Here is a 23,471-nt window from a genome sequence, read left to right as displayed (position 1 = left end):
AATGTTTGTCTCTACGCTCTCTTAAATTGGTAAGCGTTTGCAATGATGAGCGCACCTGGTGAATATGACTGGGGATTCCAAACTGGAAGAGAAAGCTATGATGATATGAAAACTTAAAGCTTATTGGCTGTATTTACTCAGTGCAGACCAATCAGATGGACCTTACAGGAGTGTCTGAGAAAAAACTTGGCATGTCCAGCCAGATACTTTCCTTCAACTTAAGTTTTTTCAGAACTAGTCAAGGTCATATGTAACCAATTATGTAGGTTCCAAAAGCCAAAGAAGTGCTCAGTGATAGATCCTCTTATGGAAATGGAAAATATTATATATTATATATTGCAATATATTCAATTTTCATAAGGGTTCTTTGAGTGACTGTGGGGAGTGGTGACACCTTCACAGCAGAAGCGTGGAAAGCTTACTAACATGATTTTTTATTTCCAGACTGTCTGGTTTTGCTTAACCTTGCTTGAATTGTCTCCAAAAAAAAAAGTTATTTTTATATACCCAAGCCCCAGTGATGAGATTAGTCATATGCAGTGTTCGTCACTGGGCCCTATTAAGTCACAGGCTGCGTAAGAATTCACATACTACATACTACATACTATATATGTATACTATCATGTATGATGGCTTTTTGGACATACTACGTCATCATCGAAATGTGCCACTTTCTTTCAGCTCTTGTGCTCTTGATGATGGCCATAGACCTGTTGATGTCATGCGAGGGGCACCTACAAGCATCATGCCATGTCCTGAAATTAGCGTTATATAAATGAATATGTTCGTGAAACCCTTTCTCATTCAACTAAGATACCAGTGTTATCAACAGATTTAATCTGGCAGCTAGTTAGCTGACAAAGTAGGCTACATCACATAACAGTAATTCTGCTTACATTGCAATAAAAACTAGCTAGTTGATGTGACTTTGTGTTAGGTAAACCAAAAAAGATCTTGAACGTGCATATAACCATTGGTTTTAACTAATCTCTGCTAAGCATAGTGAAAGGTAATACATTTTTCATTTTGCCGCTTTGTCTTGAACCACCATTATTAGTTGATGTCTGGTTGCTTGGGTTGGGAACTATCTTAGTGCATTTTGGGATATTTATGTCAGCATAGTTTCCAATGTTTGCATACTACCATATTTCACAGAATTTACTATGATTATTTGATGCATGCTATATTGTTTTGGACATACTAAAAACGTTCACATGGATAGGCTTTCTGGAAGCAGTTCTAAGAGTGAGTGTTCAAGGTTGGTTGGCTAGTGATGCGTTCTCACAGTGTTATTGGTTTTTTCTGGCATCTAGGGAAGGGCTACTGTCCAAAGCCAAGCTCCTGTAATCACATTTTATACCAGAGAGCCACACACCATTAAAAATCATTTTCTCCCTTTTATATAGGGGGAGCACAACTCCAGTCCTGCAGGGACCGGCGTATATGCTCGCTTTAGTTCTAACCAATTATTCTTGCTTCATTTACTGAACAGTGCTGGTTCACTCCAATATCAGCCTACCAGACATGTGTGCAGTTTCCAGCTATAACTCATGGCTTTAACCAAAATGCTAGAACAAAATGGATCCATATCATAATTGAGAGCAGAATTTGGCATTAATACCTACTCTTTAAATGGTTAAAGGATAAGGGTATTGCACCACTGGTCTGTCGTTCCATATTTTGTCTCATACTATTTTCTTTTTTGTTTGTTGGTTTTTCCTGAATCCCATTAAAGAGCTATCATCCTCCAAGTTATTTGTTAATTTAGCGTACGGTTTCAGCCAGCTTTGCTTTCCAGAAGCCAATCTTTTTGATTTCTGCGATAGGCTTAGTTCATTGCAGTTCAGAGTTTGACTCTGTGCTCTCTAAAATGCTGGTAGAATCTCAGGAATATCAAATGCACTCAGAAATGGCTGTTTAGCTCCATTTATTTATTTATATTTAATCTTTTATAGTAATTTTGTTTTTTTCTCCCCCTAACTCTCAGATAATGATGTAAGAGTCATTCACCCATTCCTTTTTAAGAGATTCCATTGTGTGTGGTATTACTTTGTCTTCTCTTGTCTTTGTCAGTTTAATTTTTTTTTTATTTTAAAAAATTAAATAAAAGTACTCGGGTTTTAGAGTTCACATGTTCTCATTCTGAAAACTGAAATCCAATTCAGTTTCCTCCAGACTGTGGAGTCAGAAGGTCATTTGTCTGTGCTAAAATAGAGTCTTATTGTTAGTACATTAAGTACAGCACCTCGGCAGAGGCCACAGCTGTAAAAGCATTATTATTATGATGTTCTGAAATACCAAATCATTCTTCATGCTTCATAATGCATACTGCACTCACCCTACTGCTACTTAGTTTTTTTTATTAATGACTGCCTAACCTTTTTTAAAATGCTTATTAAAAAAACATGCAAACACCATCACTGCTTATAACAGCTTCACAGCATCTTGGTCATTATTTAATGAATGTTTGTGTTTGTTTTTCATCATCGTTATCACGATTACCGTCACCATCGCAGCTGCACAACTAAACTTCATCCTAGAACAATAGCAAGGGAAGGTACCTCCAGTTCAGTGAATATTCCAATGAAACACATTCCATGTAAGCTCTGGGTACAGACCCTAACGTCGTTCTGCTGGTTTCCATTTTAGGAGGTGCTGAGTCCCCCTGTTTATATTTGGGGAGTGCGTGTCACCCTTTGGTTAGGGCACCTTCCCCCTGTCCGGTTCTGATGATGAGCGAGTGTAGCTTCGTGCGCCAGCTTGGATCTTGAGAAGAAGGCATGTGGATACTTTCACATAGAAACCAGAGAAGACATCCACCTATCACAGGGTACATTAGTGACTGGTGAATACTTTATTGGAGCCCTATAATGTTTAATGGAGCATAGGAAAAGTAATCCACCAAAAACCACTGACTTTGCTCTGTTTGCTGTAACAAAGTGATTGGTGGAGAGCTCCTTTCTGGTTTCTATGGGAAAAGGGACACCAATGTGCTATCCCTATTTTAGTATCCCTGAAAATGGAGGGACTAATTATCCAGGACTAGAGTTTGAGATCCCTGCTCTAAAACTCCCTGCAATTTGACCTCTCCAGGACTGGAGTTTGAGATCCCTGCTCTAAAACTCCCTGCAATTTGACCTCTCCAGGACTGGAGTTTGAGATCCCTGCTCTAAAACTCCCTGCAATTTGACCTCTCCAGGACTGGAGTTTGAGATCCCTGCTCTAAAAGTCCCTGCAATTTGACCTCTCCAGGACTGGAGTTTGAGATCCCTGCTCTAAACTCCCTGCAATTTGACCTCTCCAGGACTGGAGTTTGAGATCCCTGCTCTAAACTCCCTGCAATTTGACCTCTCCAGGACTGGAGTTTGAGATCCCTGCTCTAAACTCCCTGCAATTTGACCTCTCCAGGACTGGAGTTTGAGATCCCTGCTCTAAACTCCCTGCAATTTGACCTCTCCAGGACTGGAGTTTGAGATCCCTGCTCTAGAGCATCCTGGTAATATGTCCCTCTGTGGTGCTTTTCTTGTGTAGGGAGAGCCAGGACTTCCAGGGCTGCCTGGACTTCCCGGGATAAAGGTAAACATGACTGTGTCTTTACCCCCTTCCCCTCTCCATTACCCCCCCCCCCCCCCCCCCATGCTCAGCCTCCCTCTATCTCTTCTGTCTCTCACTTCTCCATTTCTTCTCTGTCTCTCGACATCTGTTCTTGCCTGTCTCTCCCCCCCCCCCCCTTCCTCTAATCTCTCTCTTCCCTTCCCTCCGTCCATCTTTCCCCCTTTCCCCATCTTTCCTTCTCTCCATCTCTCCCATCCTCTCTCTCTCCATCTCTGCTCTCTCCCTGATATCTCCATCTTGCTCTCCCTCCATCTCTCCTTCTCCCTTGCCTTTCTTCCTCTCCTGCCCCCACGTTACTCCTTCCCCAGAGCAGGCACAGCTCCCCAGAGCTTCTCTGAGGCAGTGCATCAGCTGGTCGTTAGATGTGACAGGTCCAGGTGCTGTTAGCTGTGATGGGAATGGGCGCCATAACTGACCCTTACCTGAGCCAGTGTTGCAAAGGGCTCATGGGTAGAGGGAGAGGACATGGTGGCTCGATGGCCTGCGTTTTGGGAGAGAGCGGGGTCTCTCTTTTCTGCTGGTTGGTGTCAAATGGCTCAAGTCTGGATGTGAACAGTATTACAGATCCATGTATCTTTTGAAAGAATAGGACTTTCTGGATAAATGTGGAAAATCCAATAGGATTTAGGAACAGCTGTTGTGTGCATTTTCCCGCTCATTAAACAACATGGAGGTTAACACTTTGCTAAACAGAAAATGAAGCTCTGAAAACTCATAAACTCCGTAATACGTGCCCCTATTGAGTGAAACGGGCAGCATTTTGATCCCTTAGGCTCTTTATCAGTTTTATCGCTTGGCTAAACACATTCACGCAAGTGTGCGATGCTGTGTTCACGAGGTGCTCACCTGCGCTGCTGTTTCTAACAGGCATGAGATAGCGCTGCTGCCGTTTGGTTTGTTTCTCTGCTCCTTCTGCTCGCTTGCAACCTGTTGGCCTTGTAAAAAAAATAATAATAATAAAAGAATGCTTTGTGTTTCATAACCCTGGTTTTTATTTTAAAGACCACAATGCATTTGGACTCCCATAATACTGAACTAATCTGGCGCTCACATGGTATCACTCAACTGAAGTCTGGTGCAAATTCCTTGCGGTCACCAGCACTTGAGAGGCAGCGTCTCTCTCCTCCTTCTGTGTGTGTGTGTGTGTGTGCGCATGCGTGCGTGCGTGCGTGTGTGCGTGCGTGTGTGCGTGCGTGTTCGTGTGTGTGTGCGTGCATGCATGTTTGCGTGTGTGTGTATGTGCGTCTTGATTTCACCGTTGTGCCTAGGAATTTAATCTTTTATAGTGTGGATACAGTCTGGTCAAGTTGCAAGTGTTCAGCCAGTTAGTTAGCTTTTTTAAGTAACACTGTGAAAGTACAAGTCTGGCCAATGAGATCTTTTCTAATGACAGTAACATTGTTGGGCATCTGCTGGTCCTACATGTCAGTTCTTGGATGTGAAAAAGCACTTTTTCTACGATGTGTCCCTGCAGTTAAACCACAAGCCCACAACGTTCAGTCAGCTGAAATCATAAAGTCGCTGCTTCACAGACCAAGAACATAGCAGACCTCACCAAACACAATTAAGCAAGCATTCAGAAGGCCACCATAAGCTCCTGTTAGAGTCTTCAGTTTTGAGACCAGCTATGCGATGAGCGGTGATTAAAGCGTGCCTTACTGACACAAATCTGTCCTGCTCAGTCCGAGAACACTAGGATCCCTTTGTGGCTTAAAGGAGTTTCCTTTCCCGTTCTTCTAAAAGTATTGCCACCTTAGAAACTGGAATCATCTGAGAGACTGGAAAAAGAATGAAACAATGAAAATGTCAGTGCAATACTCAAAAATGGCCACAAGGGGAGTAGGTTGGGACATTTAGTCCAGATTGGGTTAGTGCTGTGACAGAGGTGTGAGAGAGGAGAGTGGGTTCTTTTGTGTCTCTTGATTCAAGTTGGACTAAACGTCTCGTTTTAGGGTGAACCTGGATTTCTAGGCCCCCAGGGAGAGCCAGGATTGCCAGGGCTCCCAGGAACCAAGGTAGGGCTTCTTCCATGGGATTTTTGCGTTTCTGTCTGAGGTTCCCTGTCCTGTCTGTGCTGTGGGTCTCTTTCCAGGCTATCTGTGCTACACTCTCACTGTGATCTGTGACAAAGCAACAGGGCCGCTGGAGTCACAGAGACTCCAGTTCGCCCCTCATAACATTCACACACACACACACACACACACACACACTTATGCACACTTATGCCTACACAAATAAAACATGCAATTACACACCCACAGATGCTTATGTATACCCACACACACACACACACACACACACACAAACACAACAAACATGCATACAAAAACACATTGCAGGGCTTGCTGATTGATCTTGGTGGAAGCGTAATGGTTTGCTTGCTCTGTCGAGCTGGTATCACACTAGTCTGGATATGGGGGGTGGGAGGGGTCAACATTTGGGAGGAGCCTGGGTGTGAAAGGGGCCAAAATGTAGGAGGTGCCAAGGTATAAGAGGACTCTGGGTATGGGAGGGGCCAAGATGTAGGAGGAGGAACCTGGGTGCATGAGGGGCCAGGATGGGGGAGGGGCTTGTGTATGGGAGGGGCCATTATGTTTGAAGGTGGGGGAGCGGCCTGCAACTTGTTCGTCATCATTCCTCTGACCTCCTGTCTCTTTCGGCAGGGCGAGCGCGGGGAGATGGGGCCGCCAGGGAAAGGAGAGCGAGGGCTGATGGGGCCTGTGGGACAGAAGGTCAGATCCTCCTGCCGCTTAGCGCCTTCTGCCTTGGGAGCCACGGGCGATAGACACCCAAGCAGGGAGAGATCCGTAATCAAACACTGCAACGCTTTGCAAGGGGGTGGTTTCCTCTCAAAAAAGCATCTAACAAAAACGTAAAAAACAGATATTATCTTTCTCAACCACTCCTGGGATCTTCCGTGTACAGCACCTCTGAACATTCAACAGCTCCTTCTGTCACATGTTCTCCATCAGAGAGTAATGCTGCCCCCTAGTGGCATTTAGATTTATAGCACATACCAAACTGACATAATTTCTGTGAAGCGCAAGTGCTAAAAAATAGGAATTATTAGTTGTGGCAGTTTGGACAGCTTTTAGTTTCCCACACATCAGACTAACACAGTACTGCTGAAGCAGCTCAGTTTTAAGAAACTTTGTAAGTAGAACAGCAGCTCCCAACCTGGGACTGAAACCTGCAACCATCTGGTATTTTCCTTGGTTACACAGCAGGGATGACCTCATCATGTTTGGCATGTATTGCTTTCAGTTGGGTCTGATATTTGGGCGAAACAGAAAAGGTAGCAGGTCCTAGTCCCTGGTTTAGGAACTGCCCCTCACTGCTACTGTTTGTGGATCACTGTGTCCTCTGTATGTGGAGTTTAAACCTACTTTGTGTGCACAATGAGCTCCCATTGCAGTGTTACTCCATTGTGTAATGTATTGAGGTTGAAAGACTGTACTCTGCAGAAAATCGCATAATGCCAGAAAGGGCGGTGATTGATTTGGCACCTCATCAGTAATGATGGAGCCAGTGGGGGATCTCAAGGCTTCTACTTTCCCTGCTGTAGTCTCTCTCTCAGCCTGCTACTCTCCCCATCAGCAGCCTTCTCAACCAACTCACAAGCTGTGTGTGAAAGCACACCACGAAAGCAAAAGTATTCATTAAGTGTGAATTTCACTGCCTTTCAGAGAGCGATTGTGATGCCAGCATTCCAGAACAATAGCTGAACTGTCCAGAACTATATTATATCATTCAGCATTCCAGAACAATAACATACTAGAACAATGTGATGTCATTCTGCATCAGGGAACACAAAAGAATACTGTACAATTTTCAATAATAATAATAATAATAATAATAATAATAATAATATAGTTTAATACTATGCTCTGTGCATCTCTAGTAGCCAGAGAGTGTTTTTGTCTTGCTGTAAAGACAGCCTGGCATTTGTGAAGCAGACCTTTATACGGCTGTCTTTGTTTATGCAGGGGGATTGATTTTACAGGTGGCTTGTGTCCCAGTCTAAACATAGACAGGACCCCACAGAGCCCAGGGCTCCTTTCACATCCTATCAGGGAGCCCCAGGGAGTCTCTCCCCTCCAATTAAAATGACAGACACACCAAAGGAGGCGGAGTTAAAATAAACAGCTGTTCATAACTTCTCAATGATTCAACCAGGAGTATGCTGTTGGCTCTAGCCACTGTTCTCATAAAATGAATGCTATGACATCGCTGTCACAGCACTGTAAATATTTACTTCACAAATGAGCTGTTGGATAGCTGAGGCAATTTAAAAAGAAAGGCACGCTAAAACATCTCAGAGAATGAACGCCAACAGGCTTTGTCTCATTGGGGTGTGAGCCATAATGCTACTCTGTTCTCTCTCTGTTATACGGTGATGTGACACATCATGGAATGGCACAGAACTGAACGGAACATTAGTGTAGCCTGGAGGCTAAACACTGCCTACTGCAGACATATTCTCTGTCCTTTGATCTTTCATAGCAAAAAAAGAATAAATTAGCATCATTCAGATAAATCAGAAATAGCGACTACATGCAGGTCTACATCTCCACATTGTCAGCATACCACCCACTAGTCACAAGTAATAATAAATTACAAGCTCTTGTGCTTTTCTCATTTCTTCTCTTCCCCTTCTCGTCTTTTCCTCTCTCTTGTTCTGTGGCTACCCCTTCTCGCCGTTGCCAGGGAACACAAGGGGAGCCTGGAACCCCTGGTTACAAAGGAGTAAAGGTCAGTGTCTGATGCCCTGCAGTTACCAGGGGTTACTGGGTTCACCAGGGTAATGCAAACTGCACCTTTTCTGGAAGCACTGCATTAAGAGTGCCCATTTCCTGGTTAATTTTCCCAAACATGAGCTTCTTAAATGTGTGCGCAGGATTAGATTTTTTTTTATTCGTAAGCTTGGATACAGGATTGATTTCGCTTTTTAAATTTGTGGGCAGGATTAATTGCTGTCTTATATTAAGCGTAAAATGACATGGATAACACAGAAATTCACTCTGCCGGTAAGTGTTTTAAAGCGGTGCAGGAGCAATGAAAGCTGCAAAGAACTATAAGGCGATGACTGGTGTCATAATTTGTACAGGAAGTGACCTCCCATGTCAGGAGAGGCAAATATGATCTCCTGACTGATCTTGTGGGTCCCCAGTGTTTATAGGGCTGTTATATAGATATGGCTGTCTGCCGTGCACAGGTCTTCAGCACGACCTTGACCAAACTGAAAGGAGAGATGCTCATATCTCTCTCTCTCTCTCTCTCACTCACTCACTCACTCTCTCTCTTTCTCTTTCTCTTTCTCTTTCTCTCTCTCTCTCTCCCTCTCCCTCTCCCTCCCTTTCTCTCTCTCTCTCTCTCTCTCTCTCTGTAGATATTTTTAGGCTCATTAGATATTATTTGTGTGTGGCTGTCTTGGCATTCCCCACAGCTCCCTGCTGGAGACTGTAGAAAAAACACCTGGAGACTGATGTGTGTCTGCCTGATGCATCGGGGTGCCTTGTGATGATGTCACTCATGTGTTTCAGGGCGAAACGGGGGAGAAAGGGGAACGAGGATTCTTGGGGCTGAGAGTAAGTGTTCACTGCATTGTGACATCACTGTATTATTGCATCAGTGCATTATTGCAGTATATTATTTTTCCAAACCCACCTCACATTGTGCTCGTGTGCTGTAAATGTGCTTCTAAATATGTGACTGAATTGCAATGTGAATAGGCCCAAACCCAATGTGAACCGGATAATTCTGAACTTTAACCCTAATTACATTTGCACTGTACATGTTTCCAGCTCATTAGTTCATTGGTGACATCACCATTGATCTATTTTCTGTCTGTCAGCAGTAGCTTTGATCTTTGTGCTCTGTTCACACAAGCTCTCCTCCAGTCATCTCCCCTCACAGCGGTGTGCCTTCCCTGCAGGGCCCCCCCGGACTGAAGGGTGACCAGGGGGCGACCGAGATCATCGACTACAACGGAAACATCCAGGAGGCCCTGCAGGTCAGAGGTCACACAACTCCTGGGGACGTGACTCAGAAACAGCCTCCGGCACTGCTGCTCACTTCCTGAGTCGAGCCTTCAGGCACTGCTGTCCCTTCACATGGGCCAGGTCTTGGTAGCACAGCTGATCTAGGATCAGTTTTCCCCTTTCTGTGTCCCCACCTTATCCATTATGAGGACATAGGCAATTACAAAATTGGGAATATGGATGGACAATAAACCAAACAAATCACACTCTCCCAAGTCAATTTCCCAGGCTTCATTTACAGATACATACCTGTGCTATATAAATATTTCCATTTTTAATTCTTACCCTTTATCACTGACTTACAGTACCCAATTATGATAATTAAGTAATAATTATTACAGATCATTTAACTGTACGGTATAATCTTACAAGACATGTTTTAATTATTTAAAAGATGTTCAGTGTTATGTAATGTAATCAGTACATTTTCATAGTGTGTCGCATTAGCGTAGTGTTTTAGCATAATGCATAATGTATTTATACTGTCTGCTAATGTGTACTTTCTGTCAGTTAAACGTGGCATTATGAGCAAAGAGCTGTTTGTTCTGAACTGAGGTTTCTCTCATCACGACACAGTGAAGTACAGGAAGACAGAGAAGCTTATAAGTGGTATACATGTTTTTATTTGGACATCTGATGACAACTGAGTCACAGCTTTCCCGCATTTGGCTGTTGGCTGAGAACCAATGAGAACTGCTGTTAGTCAGTCTGGTAACAGAGGTCAAAGGTCAACAGACAGAGGTCCCGTCAGCAGTTTAATAGAGGTCATTTTGCCTTAGCGAGTTCAGAGGTGAGCGGTGTTGATGCACGCAGCATGCTGCCGCGCAGATTTCCTCCGTGTGTAACCGTTGATCTCTTTTACTCTTTCGGCTGCCAACAGAAGATTACCACATTTACAGTGACGGTAATTCGCCCCCAAACCTGTTTGTTTTTTTTTTTTACGAGTTCTGCCCCTTTGACCAGCATGGATCCCAGCGCTTTTCCCCACCTAACATGTAATGTTCTCCCCTTTAAATAGAAAAAGCATCGCATCGATTTCATGAAATCTCAGCCTCGTGGAAGTAATGTTACGTTCTAGCTCAGTTCTGATGTGTGTGTCTCTGTGACTTGCTGCTAATGACAGGGGTCCCAGACTCAATCTGATATGTTGTTTTTCTCCATCAAGGAAATGTATCTCGGTGATACATTGTGTTACATATGGTATCATGCATTTCATTGGTTGGGGTGATTGCAGTGGCAAGCATTTTTGAAAGTAAAATTAGCCTGCCCTTTAATAACTGTGAAGGGGTCCATTGATTATTGAAGATCTTTGGTAATGAGCTAGAGGTGTGTGTCATTCTTATGGCGTAGACACACACCTGTCCACATTTACATTTTAGAGCTTGGACCAGATGGAAGAATCGCTGATGTGCATTCACATCAGAAATACTCCTTCCAAACAATGACAGGAGCAGTTTTGGTACTGAAACTGAATTTGAGATGTCAGCCTATAATGACAAAGGGCACTGTAGTCTGGGCACAGAGGACAAGGATCAGTCCCAAGGTGACATTGTTATTGTGACTCTGAACCTTGTTCTTTTCAAATCCTGCTATTGATATGTCGCATCCTCCCCAGCTTTTCCATAACACCTGCGTGTGTGTGCGAGTGTGTGTGTGTCTATGCACACACACGTCTGCTTGTTTGCGTGTACCTGTTTGTGCATGCATGCATGTTTGTGTACATGCGTGTATGTTTGTTTATCGTTGTGTGTGTGTTTGTGAGAGAAAGAGGGACAGAGTTTGTATGAGCTTCTGGTGTGTGTGTGTATGTGCACGTTTTTGTGCATGTGCGGTTGCATGTTTATGTATGTGTGTGTGTGTGTGTGTGTGTGTGTGTAAACGTGTGTGTGTGATTCTGTGTGTATCTGTATGTGTGTGGGAGATTTTTGGAAACAGGTTTATGAGGAATTCCATCAGCAGGATGTTTCTCTCACTGTTTACAGGGTCCTCCAGGGCCACCCGGACCTCTTGGACCACCAGGACTGAAGGTGAGTCACCTTTACCTTCTGAGAGAGCTGGCTGGTCAGCTGCTGTTCTCAAGCGATGCTCTCAAAACCGTGCCTCTTGTTTCAGGGGGAGCGCGGGGCACCTGGTCTCCCAGGCCTGGACGGGGAGAGGGTGAGTAGCAGAGATTTGGTCAATTCCATTTCATCTGGCTTCGCTTGATTCAAGAAATTCATTGAAATTCTATCATTTCCTTGAAAAGGCCTCATTGAACATTATGGGTGTTTTAATGGAATTGATCCCCCATGCTGGCGCGTGGACTGAAGCAGTGGTATACAACCCACTTGACCTTGACCTTGTCCTCTGCGCAGGGTCTGAAGGGCTCTAAAGGAGATGCAGGGGTCCCTGGTTTTTCCGGAGAGAAGGGGAGTCTGGGATTGCCTGGTCTGCCTGTAAGCTGCTCTACTCAAATCTGCCCTGGAGTTCCATTTACATTCTGTCCTGATTAACCCATGTGTTGAATATCTTCCTGCTAGTCCCGTTCCTCTCATTATTTATTTGTTGGAGCTGTCCAGGAGAGGTAATACCCAAACTCGAAAGGTTTACAAATAAATTGGAAAAATCAGGCGGTAGCTTGTGTAGACTTTGATGTTCTCCGCATGTCCATGTAGGTATCGTGATGGTCCAAAGACATGGTTAGGTTAATTGGAGACTCTAAATTGCCTTTTGGCATGAGTCTGTGAGTGAATGCTGTGTATGCCCTGTGGTGGATTGGTGACCTATCCAGTGTCAAGAATGCCAAGAGTGTATTCTTGCCTTTGGCCACAATGCATGCTGGGATAGGCTGCAGCCCCCCCTCGTTACCCTGACCAGGAATAAGTATGTTAGATAAATGGCTGAGAGAAAAAAGGGGACAACACTGTTACAGTAATTTCTGATGTTGATTATATTATTTATTATGTTGTCTAAGTGTGGTGCTCAGTACCAGTACTGCTGCTTTTCAGGGCGTTAACGGGCTGAAGGGCGATAAAGGGGACACAGGACTGCCTGGGTCTCAGGGACCTTCGGTGAGTACAGCCAAAACTCCCCTCTGCGATGGGGGGAGCCCTATGTTACCCCCCCCCCCCCCCATGGCACCTCATACAGTAATACCAATAGCTTGTCCACACCTGTTTTTTTGAGTCCAATATCATGGAATGTTCCTGTGGGTTCAGAGACACAGTTGAGTATCTGATAGTTAAGTTCACATCTCGCACACATGCATGCACACACACACAGACACACACACACAGTGTGCATTCCCCACTCAAATTTCAACCACAGTGAAGTAAATTTCCTGCGGTTGGCTGACTGACTTACACCTGCAGCAGACTTACCCAGCATTCGCCCTACCACCATCCAGTGCCTCAAACCACAGAAACCTACCGCGTTGAGCAAACACAGTAGTGACACTGCTCATCCTGATGAGGACTGCCCCCTGTGTACGGAGGTCAGAGGCGCATTGCAGCACTGCCGTGATCTCCCTATGCCATGCAGTAGGGTACACCAGCTCCAGGTGATCATGATTCTGGTGATCATAGGGGTCATGTGACTCACTGTTTTTCACCCATGCAGATCATCGGCCCCCCTGGATCTCCCGGCCCCCACGGCCCCCCAGGGCCCATGGTGAGTACTTCAGCGCTGGCCTGTCCTCTGCTCCAGCCTGATATTTTACCTTGTTTTCTTCTTTTCCCAATTGGGAGCAAACTTGTTGAAAACTCCCAGTTATTCGAGACTTAATTTGCCCAGAATTCCCTTGGTCTAGTTAAGCTCGAGGGAATTCTGTCAAATTGAGTGTCTAAAAATAACAGGTAGCTTTCAACAACACCTCTAGAGTTACTGCTGCACCACCTGCATTCAGACAAAATGTGTGCACTCCTACTGTACACTATTATGCAAGCCCAGTTTTTATGTTACAGTAAAACTATGATCAGAATTTATGAAATTACTGCTATGTGATTTATTTATGAATCATTTTTTGGGGATCAACCAGTAACCAGATACAGCTTTGTATCTATGACACAGCAGTGATTTAGGAAAAAATATTCTCAATTAAGGGGAATAAAAGAACAGTAGATTAGTTTTGTATTTGTTGCATATTTGCTATTTTTCCCTGTTGTTCAAAGAGTCTCATTGAGCAGGAGCATGCTGATTGTTGGTGTTATTTTATGGAGAATCTTGCGTAACCAGATGGTGGAGGTATGCAAGTGTTCACAGAGCTGTAAATCAGCCTTAAATTTTCCCAGCCAGTTTCATAGCGGGTGTGACCTTGAGTGTTGCTCAGAGAAAGGGGCCACCAGGTTTCTTAATCACCCTGTTTTCTTGCATGCCCTATCCCCTTATGAAACCCATTTACTTCTTGTCCTTTGGCTGTTTGCGTCGGGGGGGGAGGTTGGAGAAGTAATTTTTTTAACCAGAAGAAACAATTTTTTTTTCTGTATGTGTTTTGCAGGGACCCCATGGTTTTCCAGGTCCTAAGGTAAGCCTCTCTCCATGATAATGTGATTTAAGAGTTATTCACTTTTACACCACCGCTGTGAATAATCATGCATGCATATGTCCACATGTCCATAAACTGTTGGCCCAGCAGCATAGCTGTACATTTTTAATGATAGACAGACTTATATTCCATAATCCATAATAAGTGTGTACTCTGATGAAGTATACACCACAAATGAAGTGTGCTCTGGCTTCCAGTGGTCTTGAGGCTATCTGGAGATTATTGATCTAATCTGGACAGCTGCAGTTGTTATGGAACTGGGTTTGCAACTCCGATTTTGTACGTTCGATTCCTATTCAGAGGCACGGTCATTGAATTCTTGAGCAAGGTGTTTAACCAAAATTATTTAATTACAGGCATTTAGCAGACACTCTTATCCAGAGCGACTTACACAATTTTTTACATTGTATCCATTTATACAGCTGGATATATACTGAAGCAATTTCGGTTAAGTACCTTGCTCAAGGGTACAACGGCAGTGTCCTTACCCGGGAATCGAACCTGCGACCTTTCGGGCCCAGTTCCTTACCTACACTCCGTCCTATATCCTATTTCAATAATATCTGGCAATATAAATGGATTTAAAAATTTTTTAAGTGGCTCTAAAGTCCTACCTATTTTCATGGAAAGGTTTTAGGTAATTGAGACTGAAGTCCCGCAGCTCACCGTATATTGACATTGTGTTCACATTGGTCTTTTACCCAACTGCTTGTGTAGCTGGCCCTGATGCATCTCTCTCTCTCTCGTGCTCTCTCTCTGTCTCTCTCTCTCTATAGGGAGAATCAGGGCTGAATGGTCTAAAAGGGGTTCGAGGGGAGCCTGGCCACAAGGGCGATCGAGGGCCCCTGGGCCTCCCTGTAAGTACAGCAGGGCATCCTGGGTAATCCACCACCCAAGACAAGTCATCTCTCTCTTGCTTTCTCTCTGTCTCCATCTCCCTTTCTGTCATCCTCCCTATGTCTCTCCTCTCTCTTTTTCTCTCTCTATGCCTCCCTCCCTTTCATTCCCTGTCTGTTTCTCCCCCATCTCCCCATCTCTATTCACCTCTCTTTCTGTCCAACTCTCTTTTTTTTAATCTCCCCCCCTTACCAGTCAGCCATACCAGTGCATGTGCGTGTGTGTACATGTGCGTGTCTGCGTGTGTCCTTTACAGTAGTGGGTCAGCCGGTTCTTCCCTGTGTGTGGTTGCTCTGTCAGTAACTTTGTCAGTAGTGTCAGTAGCGACTGTTTCAGTGTGTTCCACCATGAACTAATCCCCTGTACATCTAACCCATACCTCCGTAACCATGCAGGGGGCGTCTGGCTTGGACGGCAAGCCTGGAATTAGGGTGAGTTTCACACCCCCCCTAGCCTTACTGCACATGCCCCACCCCCAACCTCACCGTGCACTTTCTGCTTCCTGTTGGTGCATATCTGCTCCACCCTCCCACCCCGCCCCACTCTCTTTGGGGGGGGCGTGTAAACTCATCCTCAGAACTTATTCCAGAAGGAGTTGCAAAGATGCACTTGACGATTTAACTAGTTCTTTTCTTTTTTTCGTAAAAGTTTAATAATTCAGAGGGGGAAAATAAATTAATTCATTCATAAATGCAATCATGATATCCCAGGCACTGCCTCTGGACCCTGGTCTCTTGTTTGTTTACCGGTGTGAAATTAATTAACACAGTATTAACCCTCACTCATACATTAACTGTGAATTGTGTGTTAAAGTGTGTTACGTTTGTGTACGTGTCTGTACATTCCATTGAGAGTCTTGTGGGACTGCCATAGTCTGTTTACAGTGCTACCTTCAGCTGCACAGAGAAATCTAAATCTGTTCAGAGAATCCAAGTTAGAGCATCTTTTGAGCATCTCCAGAGAAGTGAATGCAACTTGGATCTCCCGCATCAGTGGAGCAGAGTGCCTCTGCTTCCTCCCTCTGTAACCGGGTTAGCGGAAGGGGGAGTGGCCTGTCTTCGTGGGGCAGGCCGAGGTTCTGGCTGCTTAGTTTCGCTGTAATGTCTGCACTCCTGTGTGTGGTGTAGAGTTCTGTTGTGCTAACCCAACGTGTCCCCCCCTCTGCAGGGAATGGATGGACCTGCAGGTCCAGCTGGCCCAGCCGGACCCAAAGGTGACATAGTAAGTCCATCGTAGCCGTCCTGCTACACCTATGCGTTTGTACTGAGGGCAGCTTTCCATACCTGTGTGTGTGTAATAACTGCAGCATTCCACATCTGTGTGTCTGTACTAATTTTAGCATTCCACACCTGTTTGTCTGTACTAACTTTAGCATTCCACACCTGTGTGTCTGTACTAACTGCAGCATTCCACACTTGTGTGTCTGTACTACCTGCAGCTTTCCATGCCTGTGTGCGTACTAAGAACTCCATACCTCTGTGCCTGTACTAACTGCTGCTTTCCATACCTCTGTGCCTGTACTAACTGCTGCTTTCCACACCAGTGTCTGTACTAACTGCTGCTTTCCATACCTCTGTGCCTGTACTAACTGCTGCTTTCCATACCTCTGTGCCTGTACTAACTGCTGCTTTCCATACCTCTGTCCCTGTACTAACTGCTGCTTTCCATACCTCTGTGCCTGTACTAACTGCTGCTTTCCATACCTCTGTGCCTGTACTAACTGCTGCTTTCCACACCAGTGTCTGTACTAACTGCAGCTTTCGACACCAGTGTCTGTACTAATCATTTCACATCTGTGTGTCAATACTGACTACTTTTGTTGTCAGTGAAAAAAATTTTCATACACATTTTTTAGAGGATTAAATTAAATCACTCTTATCACCTGAGGAAAGGGCACACCCTGCTATGGACTAAATTAGTACAGGCTGAGCTGATCAAAGTTTGTCTGTCTCAGGGTGAGCGAGGATCAGCTGGTGAACCTGGGCCAAGAGGACCGTACGGATTACCTGTGAGCGTTGCTACCTGTTCCCTAAAACATTCCAAACGCAAACAGAACGCTCTGATTTGAATACTTGCACTAGTTCTAATTGCATGCCCCACAATTACCATGATCAGCTCTTTCCTTTTTTGAAATGTAACTTAGTTAATTATATTTAATTCTTTATATTTAATTAGGTAATAGATGTTTTTCTTCAAAATGTGTTATTTTAGTAGTTCCTCACTGTAAAGAGGGCTACGTGTATGCTGCTATTTCAGTATGACTGCTAGTTTTAGTTTTCTTGGTCACTTAGATTTACATACACTGTTTACATTTGGACATGGTTAAAAATGGATGTGCATCCCCCCTCCCTCTCAGTTTAATAAAATTTTACTTTAATGTATTTTGTTTTTCCAGGGAGCAGTGGGGACACCCGGATTGGATGTGAGTACTCAGCGTGTGCAGTTGTCGTGTTCAGGTCACATGTAGCGGTACACCAGTCTCAGGTTCTGGAGTGTGTGGAGCAGAAAGGTTTTCTCTCTCGTAAATGTTTTAGACTCTGTATTCTAGACAAGCATCAGAGGGGGCAGCAGGCACAGTCTGTCAGCCATTCCTCATTCACTCACCTTTTACATCCAAACTTCATTTCCAGATTTTTCTTTTTTATTTATTTTAAAGTCTTGGCAGTTGACTTTTTGCAGCATGCAACGGATCAAAGATTATGAGTTTAGAAAAGTGTATTGCTGCCATTCAAAAAAAATAATAATCCAGAAAATTATATCATTATTAACTGATAAAATAATCACACACTTTTGCAAATGATTGCCTTATCATGTGATAAAAGATGATGGTGTAGTTACATGATTAAGCAATGACTAAGCAAAATGTTAGATTTGTATTTTGTATGATGTGATAATTATTACCTTTTTATAATGATGTGATGACTGCCAGTCACAAAAAACTTGATCACTTAATCATTTAATGATTTGTTAATTTTCTGTCATGTCACTACCTGATAATTTTTCTTCACATAATAATGTCAGAATTGTGTTATTTTATCATGGCATAACCTTTCTTTAAAGATTGCAAATGTTTTTCCTTATTTGCTTTTCTATGGCAGCAGTATGCTTCCCCATGAAAGGGATAATGAAATGCTAAACATATAGTGTTTATAGGTTAGAATGTGTTTTATAATGAGCATAAATGCCTTGCTTTAGTTCTTAGTTTCTCCCTGTATAAAGGGCTAAATGTACAGTGAGCACCATAACAACATAGTTTTTTTCTTGACTTAGCTCTGTACTCCACAATTTTACATTTGTGATTGAACTATGCACATGTAGTTAAAGCGCACGTTCTCAGCTTTTTTTTAAGTGCATTTTTATACAATTTGATTGCACTATGTAGAACTGACAGCACTTTTTATACATAGACCCCCATTTCAGGGCACCAAATGGCTTTCTGATGAGTCTGGTGTGTTCAGTTGCTTCCTTAGTGCAGGTATAAGAAAGCTTTCACTATCTAGTCTTGATTCTAGGCCATGTGATTGCCTTTGGAGTCTGTTACTGACATGCGCCAATACAAGGGCCAGAGTTGTGCCAACGAACGTCAAGGAGGCCATTTTGAGGCTGAAAATAAGGGAAAAAAACAGTCAGAGATATAGGCCACACCTTAGGCTAACTGAAATGAACTGTTTGGAACATCCTTAATAAGAAAGAGATCACTGGTGAGCTCAATAATCACAAACGGCCTAGATGGATATGGAAGACCTCTACAGTCGATGACTGAAGAATTCACCATAATGAAGCAAATAATCCATCCTACAGACCAGAAACAATTTTTCAGGAGGCAGGCCTGGATGTGTCAGTGACTACTGTCCACAGAAGACTTCACAGACATAACTACAGAGGCTACACTGCAAAATGCAAACTAATTCTTAGCTGTAAAAAAAAGAATGGCCAGATTACAGTTTTCTAAAAAGTGTCTAAAAGAGCCTACAGAGTTCTAGAAAATTGTCTTGTGAACAGATGAGACCAAGGTTCACTGGTATCAGAGTAATGGCAAGATCAAAGTGTGGAAGCCAAAAGGAACTACCCAAGAGCCAAAGCACCTACCTCAACTGTGAAACGTGGTAGGGGTGTTATGATTGGGGCATGTATGGCTGCCACAGATACTGGCTCACTTGTCTTCATTGATGATGTAACTGCGGATAGCAGCAACTGAATGAATTCTGAAGCGTAAAGAAGCATCTTATCTGCTTAAGTTCAACCAACTGCCTCCAAATCCCATTGGACAGTGCTTCCTCATACAGCAAGACAATGATCCTAAACATACTGCTAAAAGCAACAAAGGAGTTTTTCAAAGCCAAAAACTGGAAAATTCTTGACTGCCTAAGTCATTCATTCAAAGTGAATTCAATTGAACACGTTTTTCCTATGCTGAAGAGAAACCCTAAGGCACTGAAAACTAGCCCCCGAAACAAGCAGGAGCTGAAGATGGCTGCATACAGGCCTGGCAGAGCACTACCTGAGGAGATACTCAGCATCTGGTGGTGTCTGTGGGTCACAAAGTTCAAGCATTCATTACATGCAAAGGACATGCAGGACTAAATATGACTAATTTAATTTAAATAACATCAATATATCCCAAACATTGTGGTGCGCTGAAATGGGGGGACTATGCATAAAAAGTGCTATAATTTCTACTTGGTGAAACCAAAGTGTAAAACAATATTCTGAAATAAATTCTATGAATGTGCACGTTAACCACATGTGAGTTGCTTAATTACACATCTAAAAGTGTTGAGTACAGAGCCCAGTCAAGAAAAATATGTCTTTGGCACAAACACTCACTGTTTGCTGCTATTTTAGTATCAATGGTAGTTTTCTTGGTCACTTACATTTGTATACATTTGGATATTTAGAAAAATGGACACCCCCCCCCCCCCCCCCCCCCCCCCCCACTGCTGGTCTGCCTTCCTCTTTTTCTTTTTCACTCTTTCTCTTTCTTGCTCTTACTTTTACTGTCTAAATGGCTCTCACTCTCTCTCACTCTCCCCCTTTCTCTCTCTCTTCCTCACTCCTGCTTTTTCACTCTAAATCTCTCTCACTCTCCCTCTGTTCCTTTACATTTGAACATTTACTTTAAATTTACTTGCCATTTTTACAACATATTCAGGCTTTCTGGGAGCTGAAAAAGCGGGTACACGAGAGCGAAAGAGAGCGAGAGAGAGCGAAAGGGGTGTGTAATAAGCGGCAGTTGTATTTTCCAGGGGTTACCAGGATTAAGGGGCGAGAAAGGTGACACTGGAGAGAGAGGAGAAAAGGTGATATGACCACAGATTCAGTAAACGAGTCTTTCGCAGACAAATAACACACAATGGCTGGTGTCAATGGACAGTGAGTTTGTAGAGAGAAAAATGCTGATTCATTTTACATCGACATATTTTATTTTTCTCTCAAAGTCAATGGGCCTGAATTGAAAGGCTGCATTTGATCTTTCAATTTCAATTTCAATTTTGAACTGCCCGTCCTTAAAAGAGAAATTGTATGTCATTAATTGTTATGCCATTCATTATTCAGACTTTAAGTTTTTCATGCCATAAATCAAAATCCCTTCTGATGCTCCTAACAGAAAAAATATATATATTTATTGAATTATTCTGCTAAATCCAGACCAGGTTAAGACATTCTAATACTTTCACAGCAGCATATGACAAATGAAATAATAAAGAGTGTTCAGAGGTAGTCCATTGACAACAGGCACAGTCAGTTTTTCTTAACGTTTCTTAACTTCTCTTGTGTTTTCTTAACCTCTCTTGTGTTTTCTTATCTTTCTTTTTTGTTTTGTTTTTATGCATGTGCAGCAGGATACTACTATGTACTAATTAAATAGTCAGCACATTTCGATGTACACTGTTGTACACATATACCGTATACGTGTACAGTATACTGTATGTATATATGCATATAGTAACAATGTAATACTATATATGTATATTGTATGTATATATATATATATATATATATATATATATATATATAGTGACAGTGAAATATCTTACCTAAACTATTGATCGTTATTGAGGCCATGTGTGTTTTGTATTTATTGGGGCCATCTTCACATGCACTTAACACCTCCCACCACAAGATGCCGGCCACATCACATGCCCAATATCACAATTAAGCGACCATATGCAATTGTGTCATCCCATGTTCCTTTAATGCGCTATAAAAGGTCACACCAAACTCCAGACCTACGGAGTAACACTGCTGTCAGAATCCACAAAAGACATTAATAATGTGCATCAATTTTTTTCACATCTGAAAATGCATGCAGTTAGTGTTATGAACAGATAAAACCTAAAAATTAGGGCTTTTGAGCAGTGTTGCTGTAAAAAAATGGAGTGTGGTACCTATTTAAAATGTTGAATATTCTGTTTCATTTTAAAGCTCTGTCCCTTTTCTGCCGGTTATGCTCCCACCCGTTTGGTTTAGCTTGCATCATAATGACTGTGTCAGTCATTCATTTTCTGCATCGCATGTTTTCTTGTGCTCTAACTCTACTGAACGAAACATAAAACGTTATTTGCATCCACAGTTGCTGTCTGAATCCATGTTCGCACCACACCAATCCTTTGAATGTTTCCATGGCTAATGGTGTTATGAAGCATGCTAACTGTGAAACAATTTGGTCTCTGTCAGAAATGCAATTGCAACCACGGTGTAGGTAATGTGTATTACCTGGCGGTGGTTAGGAATTTGATTGATGTGTCCTGTCTTTTCAGAGAAGGGCTAGTGTGGGTGCAGGCTTTTCTGAAAAAAAAATGAAAAGATTTTTTTTTGAAGAGGACGATCCAGTCTAAAAGTGTCTGGACCAGTCCTTACTTGGATGAGACTGGACACCCTTTTTAAGGGTTTGGGGTCAGTTCCATGTCAATTAATTTGATTTGGGAAATTAATTTAAATTCAGAACATGAATTAGAAAAATTGCCATAACATTCTATACTGATGTTTTTCAGTTAATGGACTAAATTTTAATTTGCTTAATTGACTGGATTGACATGGAATTGACCCCAAAATTGACCCCCTGTGTTATATATTTTTCTGCTATATTTTCCAATGAAGGTTGAAAAGGGACACAGTTTTTAAAAATTGGGTGTGCTTTGTACTAGCGATGGGAGAATGAGGTTTTCACAAAACCCATGATGGGTGGTGCTACCATGACCTGCCAATCACTGATGCATTTGAACCAATGAGAAAGGTTTTGTTCTCCACTGCAGTGGTTTCAAATCAGTGAGTGACCGATCGCCTATGGTGGCTCTGCCCACTGAAAGCCTCATTCTCCTCTGGCTATTCCGTGTCTCGGAGGCGTTTTCCCTCTTCTGCTTTTTCTCCTCCCTCCCGCCCTGTGAGTTCCTTCCGTTACACTTTCCCTCCTTCCCCTCTTCCCTCGGCATCACGAGGAACTTTCCGGACTCCGTGCGGTGCCTTTCTCCTATCTGTTGCTTTGTAGTGTCCTCTCACCCCACCCCCCGTGTGAGGTAATATCTCTCCCGTTAATCTCCTCCCTTTACTGCGGTGTCATCTAATATTTCTGATTCAGCGAGGGCAACCATTGCAGGTCTTCCCATTCCTCTCATCCAGGTTCCTTCTCTCATATGTGCATTCCTGGGAATAAGTGCATCTCATCAAAAGCTAGAGATCATTATTTTGGCTAGTCTTCGTTTTCACCAGCTCTTGAATCGTGATGTAGGATATTAAAGAGGGTTATAGACTAGCATAATGCGTAGGGCTCTGAACAACTTATAAGTTTATTGGTTTGATTCCCAGGTGGGGTTGCTGCCATTATGCTCCTCTTACAGTTTCTGTGCCACACTTGAAGAAGAAAGTTATTTAAATCAGATATTTGATTTAAAATGATCTTCTGGGATCAGAGGACATGGTCAGAATGCATTTTTGGGGGTAATGGGCAAGTTTGTGACTTCATATGTATTCTCATAGAAATTCCAGAACAAATGTTTGCATTCTGTGATGATATAAGTATATAATAGATCGCAACATGTAGGTTTTAGGAGAGTGGTCTGCAATTCTAGACCCCGGGAGCCACATGGTGGTGCTGGTTTTTGTATTCCACAACCAATGAATTCAGATCCAATAAGTCAGCTGACTTTGAAATCTGCTTTATCAATTAACGGATGAGTACCCATGAAAAACAGCAGATACAGTAGCTCTTTAGAGCCAGTATTATTGTGTTAGGAATATACAGTTTATGTGACTAAAATAGCCAGTATTGGCAGAAATACATAGTTAAAAACTCAACTGTAGTTTGTAGGCTCTCTGGTAATTTGATTGCTAGTTGTGAGACATCACGCTCTAGTGTAGATCTGGCAGTGAGTTGCTGAAACAGTCATCCTTAAATG

General features: G+C 43.0%; 1 protein-coding gene across 7 annotated transcripts in view; it reads left to right on the top strand.

The window, feature by feature from the left end:
* LOC118231892 (collagen alpha-1(XXV) chain) overlaps positions 1–23,471 on the top strand; it is a 196,528-nt gene that overhangs the window by 168,431 nt on the left and 4,626 nt on the right. For 3 of the 7 annotated variants that reach the window (XM_035426244.1, XM_035426246.1, XM_035426247.1), the window contains exons 16-33: positions 3,532–3,576; positions 5,568–5,630; positions 6,279–6,347; positions 8,323–8,367; positions 9,159–9,203; positions 9,551–9,628; positions 10,537–10,560; positions 11,639–11,683; positions 11,769–11,813; positions 12,011–12,091; positions 12,644–12,706; positions 13,254–13,304; positions 14,131–14,157; positions 14,955–15,035; positions 15,471–15,506; positions 16,243–16,296; positions 17,030–17,083; positions 17,471–17,497. In XM_035426244.1, coding sequence (XP_035282135.1) covers positions 3,532–3,576; positions 5,568–5,630; positions 6,279–6,347; positions 8,323–8,367; positions 9,159–9,203; positions 9,551–9,628; positions 10,537–10,560; positions 11,639–11,683; positions 11,769–11,813; positions 12,011–12,091; positions 12,644–12,706; positions 13,254–13,304; positions 14,131–14,157; positions 14,955–15,035; positions 15,471–15,506; positions 16,243–16,296; positions 17,030–17,083; positions 17,471–17,497 — 933 coding nt within the window. Of the gene's footprint in view, positions 1–3,531; positions 3,577–5,567; positions 5,631–6,278; positions 6,348–8,322; positions 8,368–9,158; positions 9,204–9,550; positions 9,629–10,536; positions 10,561–11,638; positions 11,684–11,768; positions 11,814–12,010; positions 12,092–12,643; positions 12,707–13,253; positions 13,305–14,130; positions 14,158–14,954; positions 15,036–15,470; positions 15,507–16,242; positions 16,297–17,029; positions 17,084–17,470; positions 17,498–20,321; positions 20,376–20,915; positions 22,901–23,471 lie in introns of those variants that run through there. The other 4 variants (XM_035426241.1, XM_035426242.1, XM_035426248.1 and 1 more) reach the window with 3 other exon arrangements.

Source organism: Anguilla anguilla, chromosome 7 (assembly GCF_013347855.1).
Source record: "Anguilla anguilla isolate fAngAng1 chromosome 7, fAngAng1.pri, whole genome shotgun sequence".
In the NCBI taxonomy this organism is placed as follows: Eukaryota; Metazoa; Chordata; class Actinopteri; order Anguilliformes; family Anguillidae; genus Anguilla; species Anguilla anguilla.
This window is presented reverse-complemented; position numbering and strand designations above follow the sequence as displayed.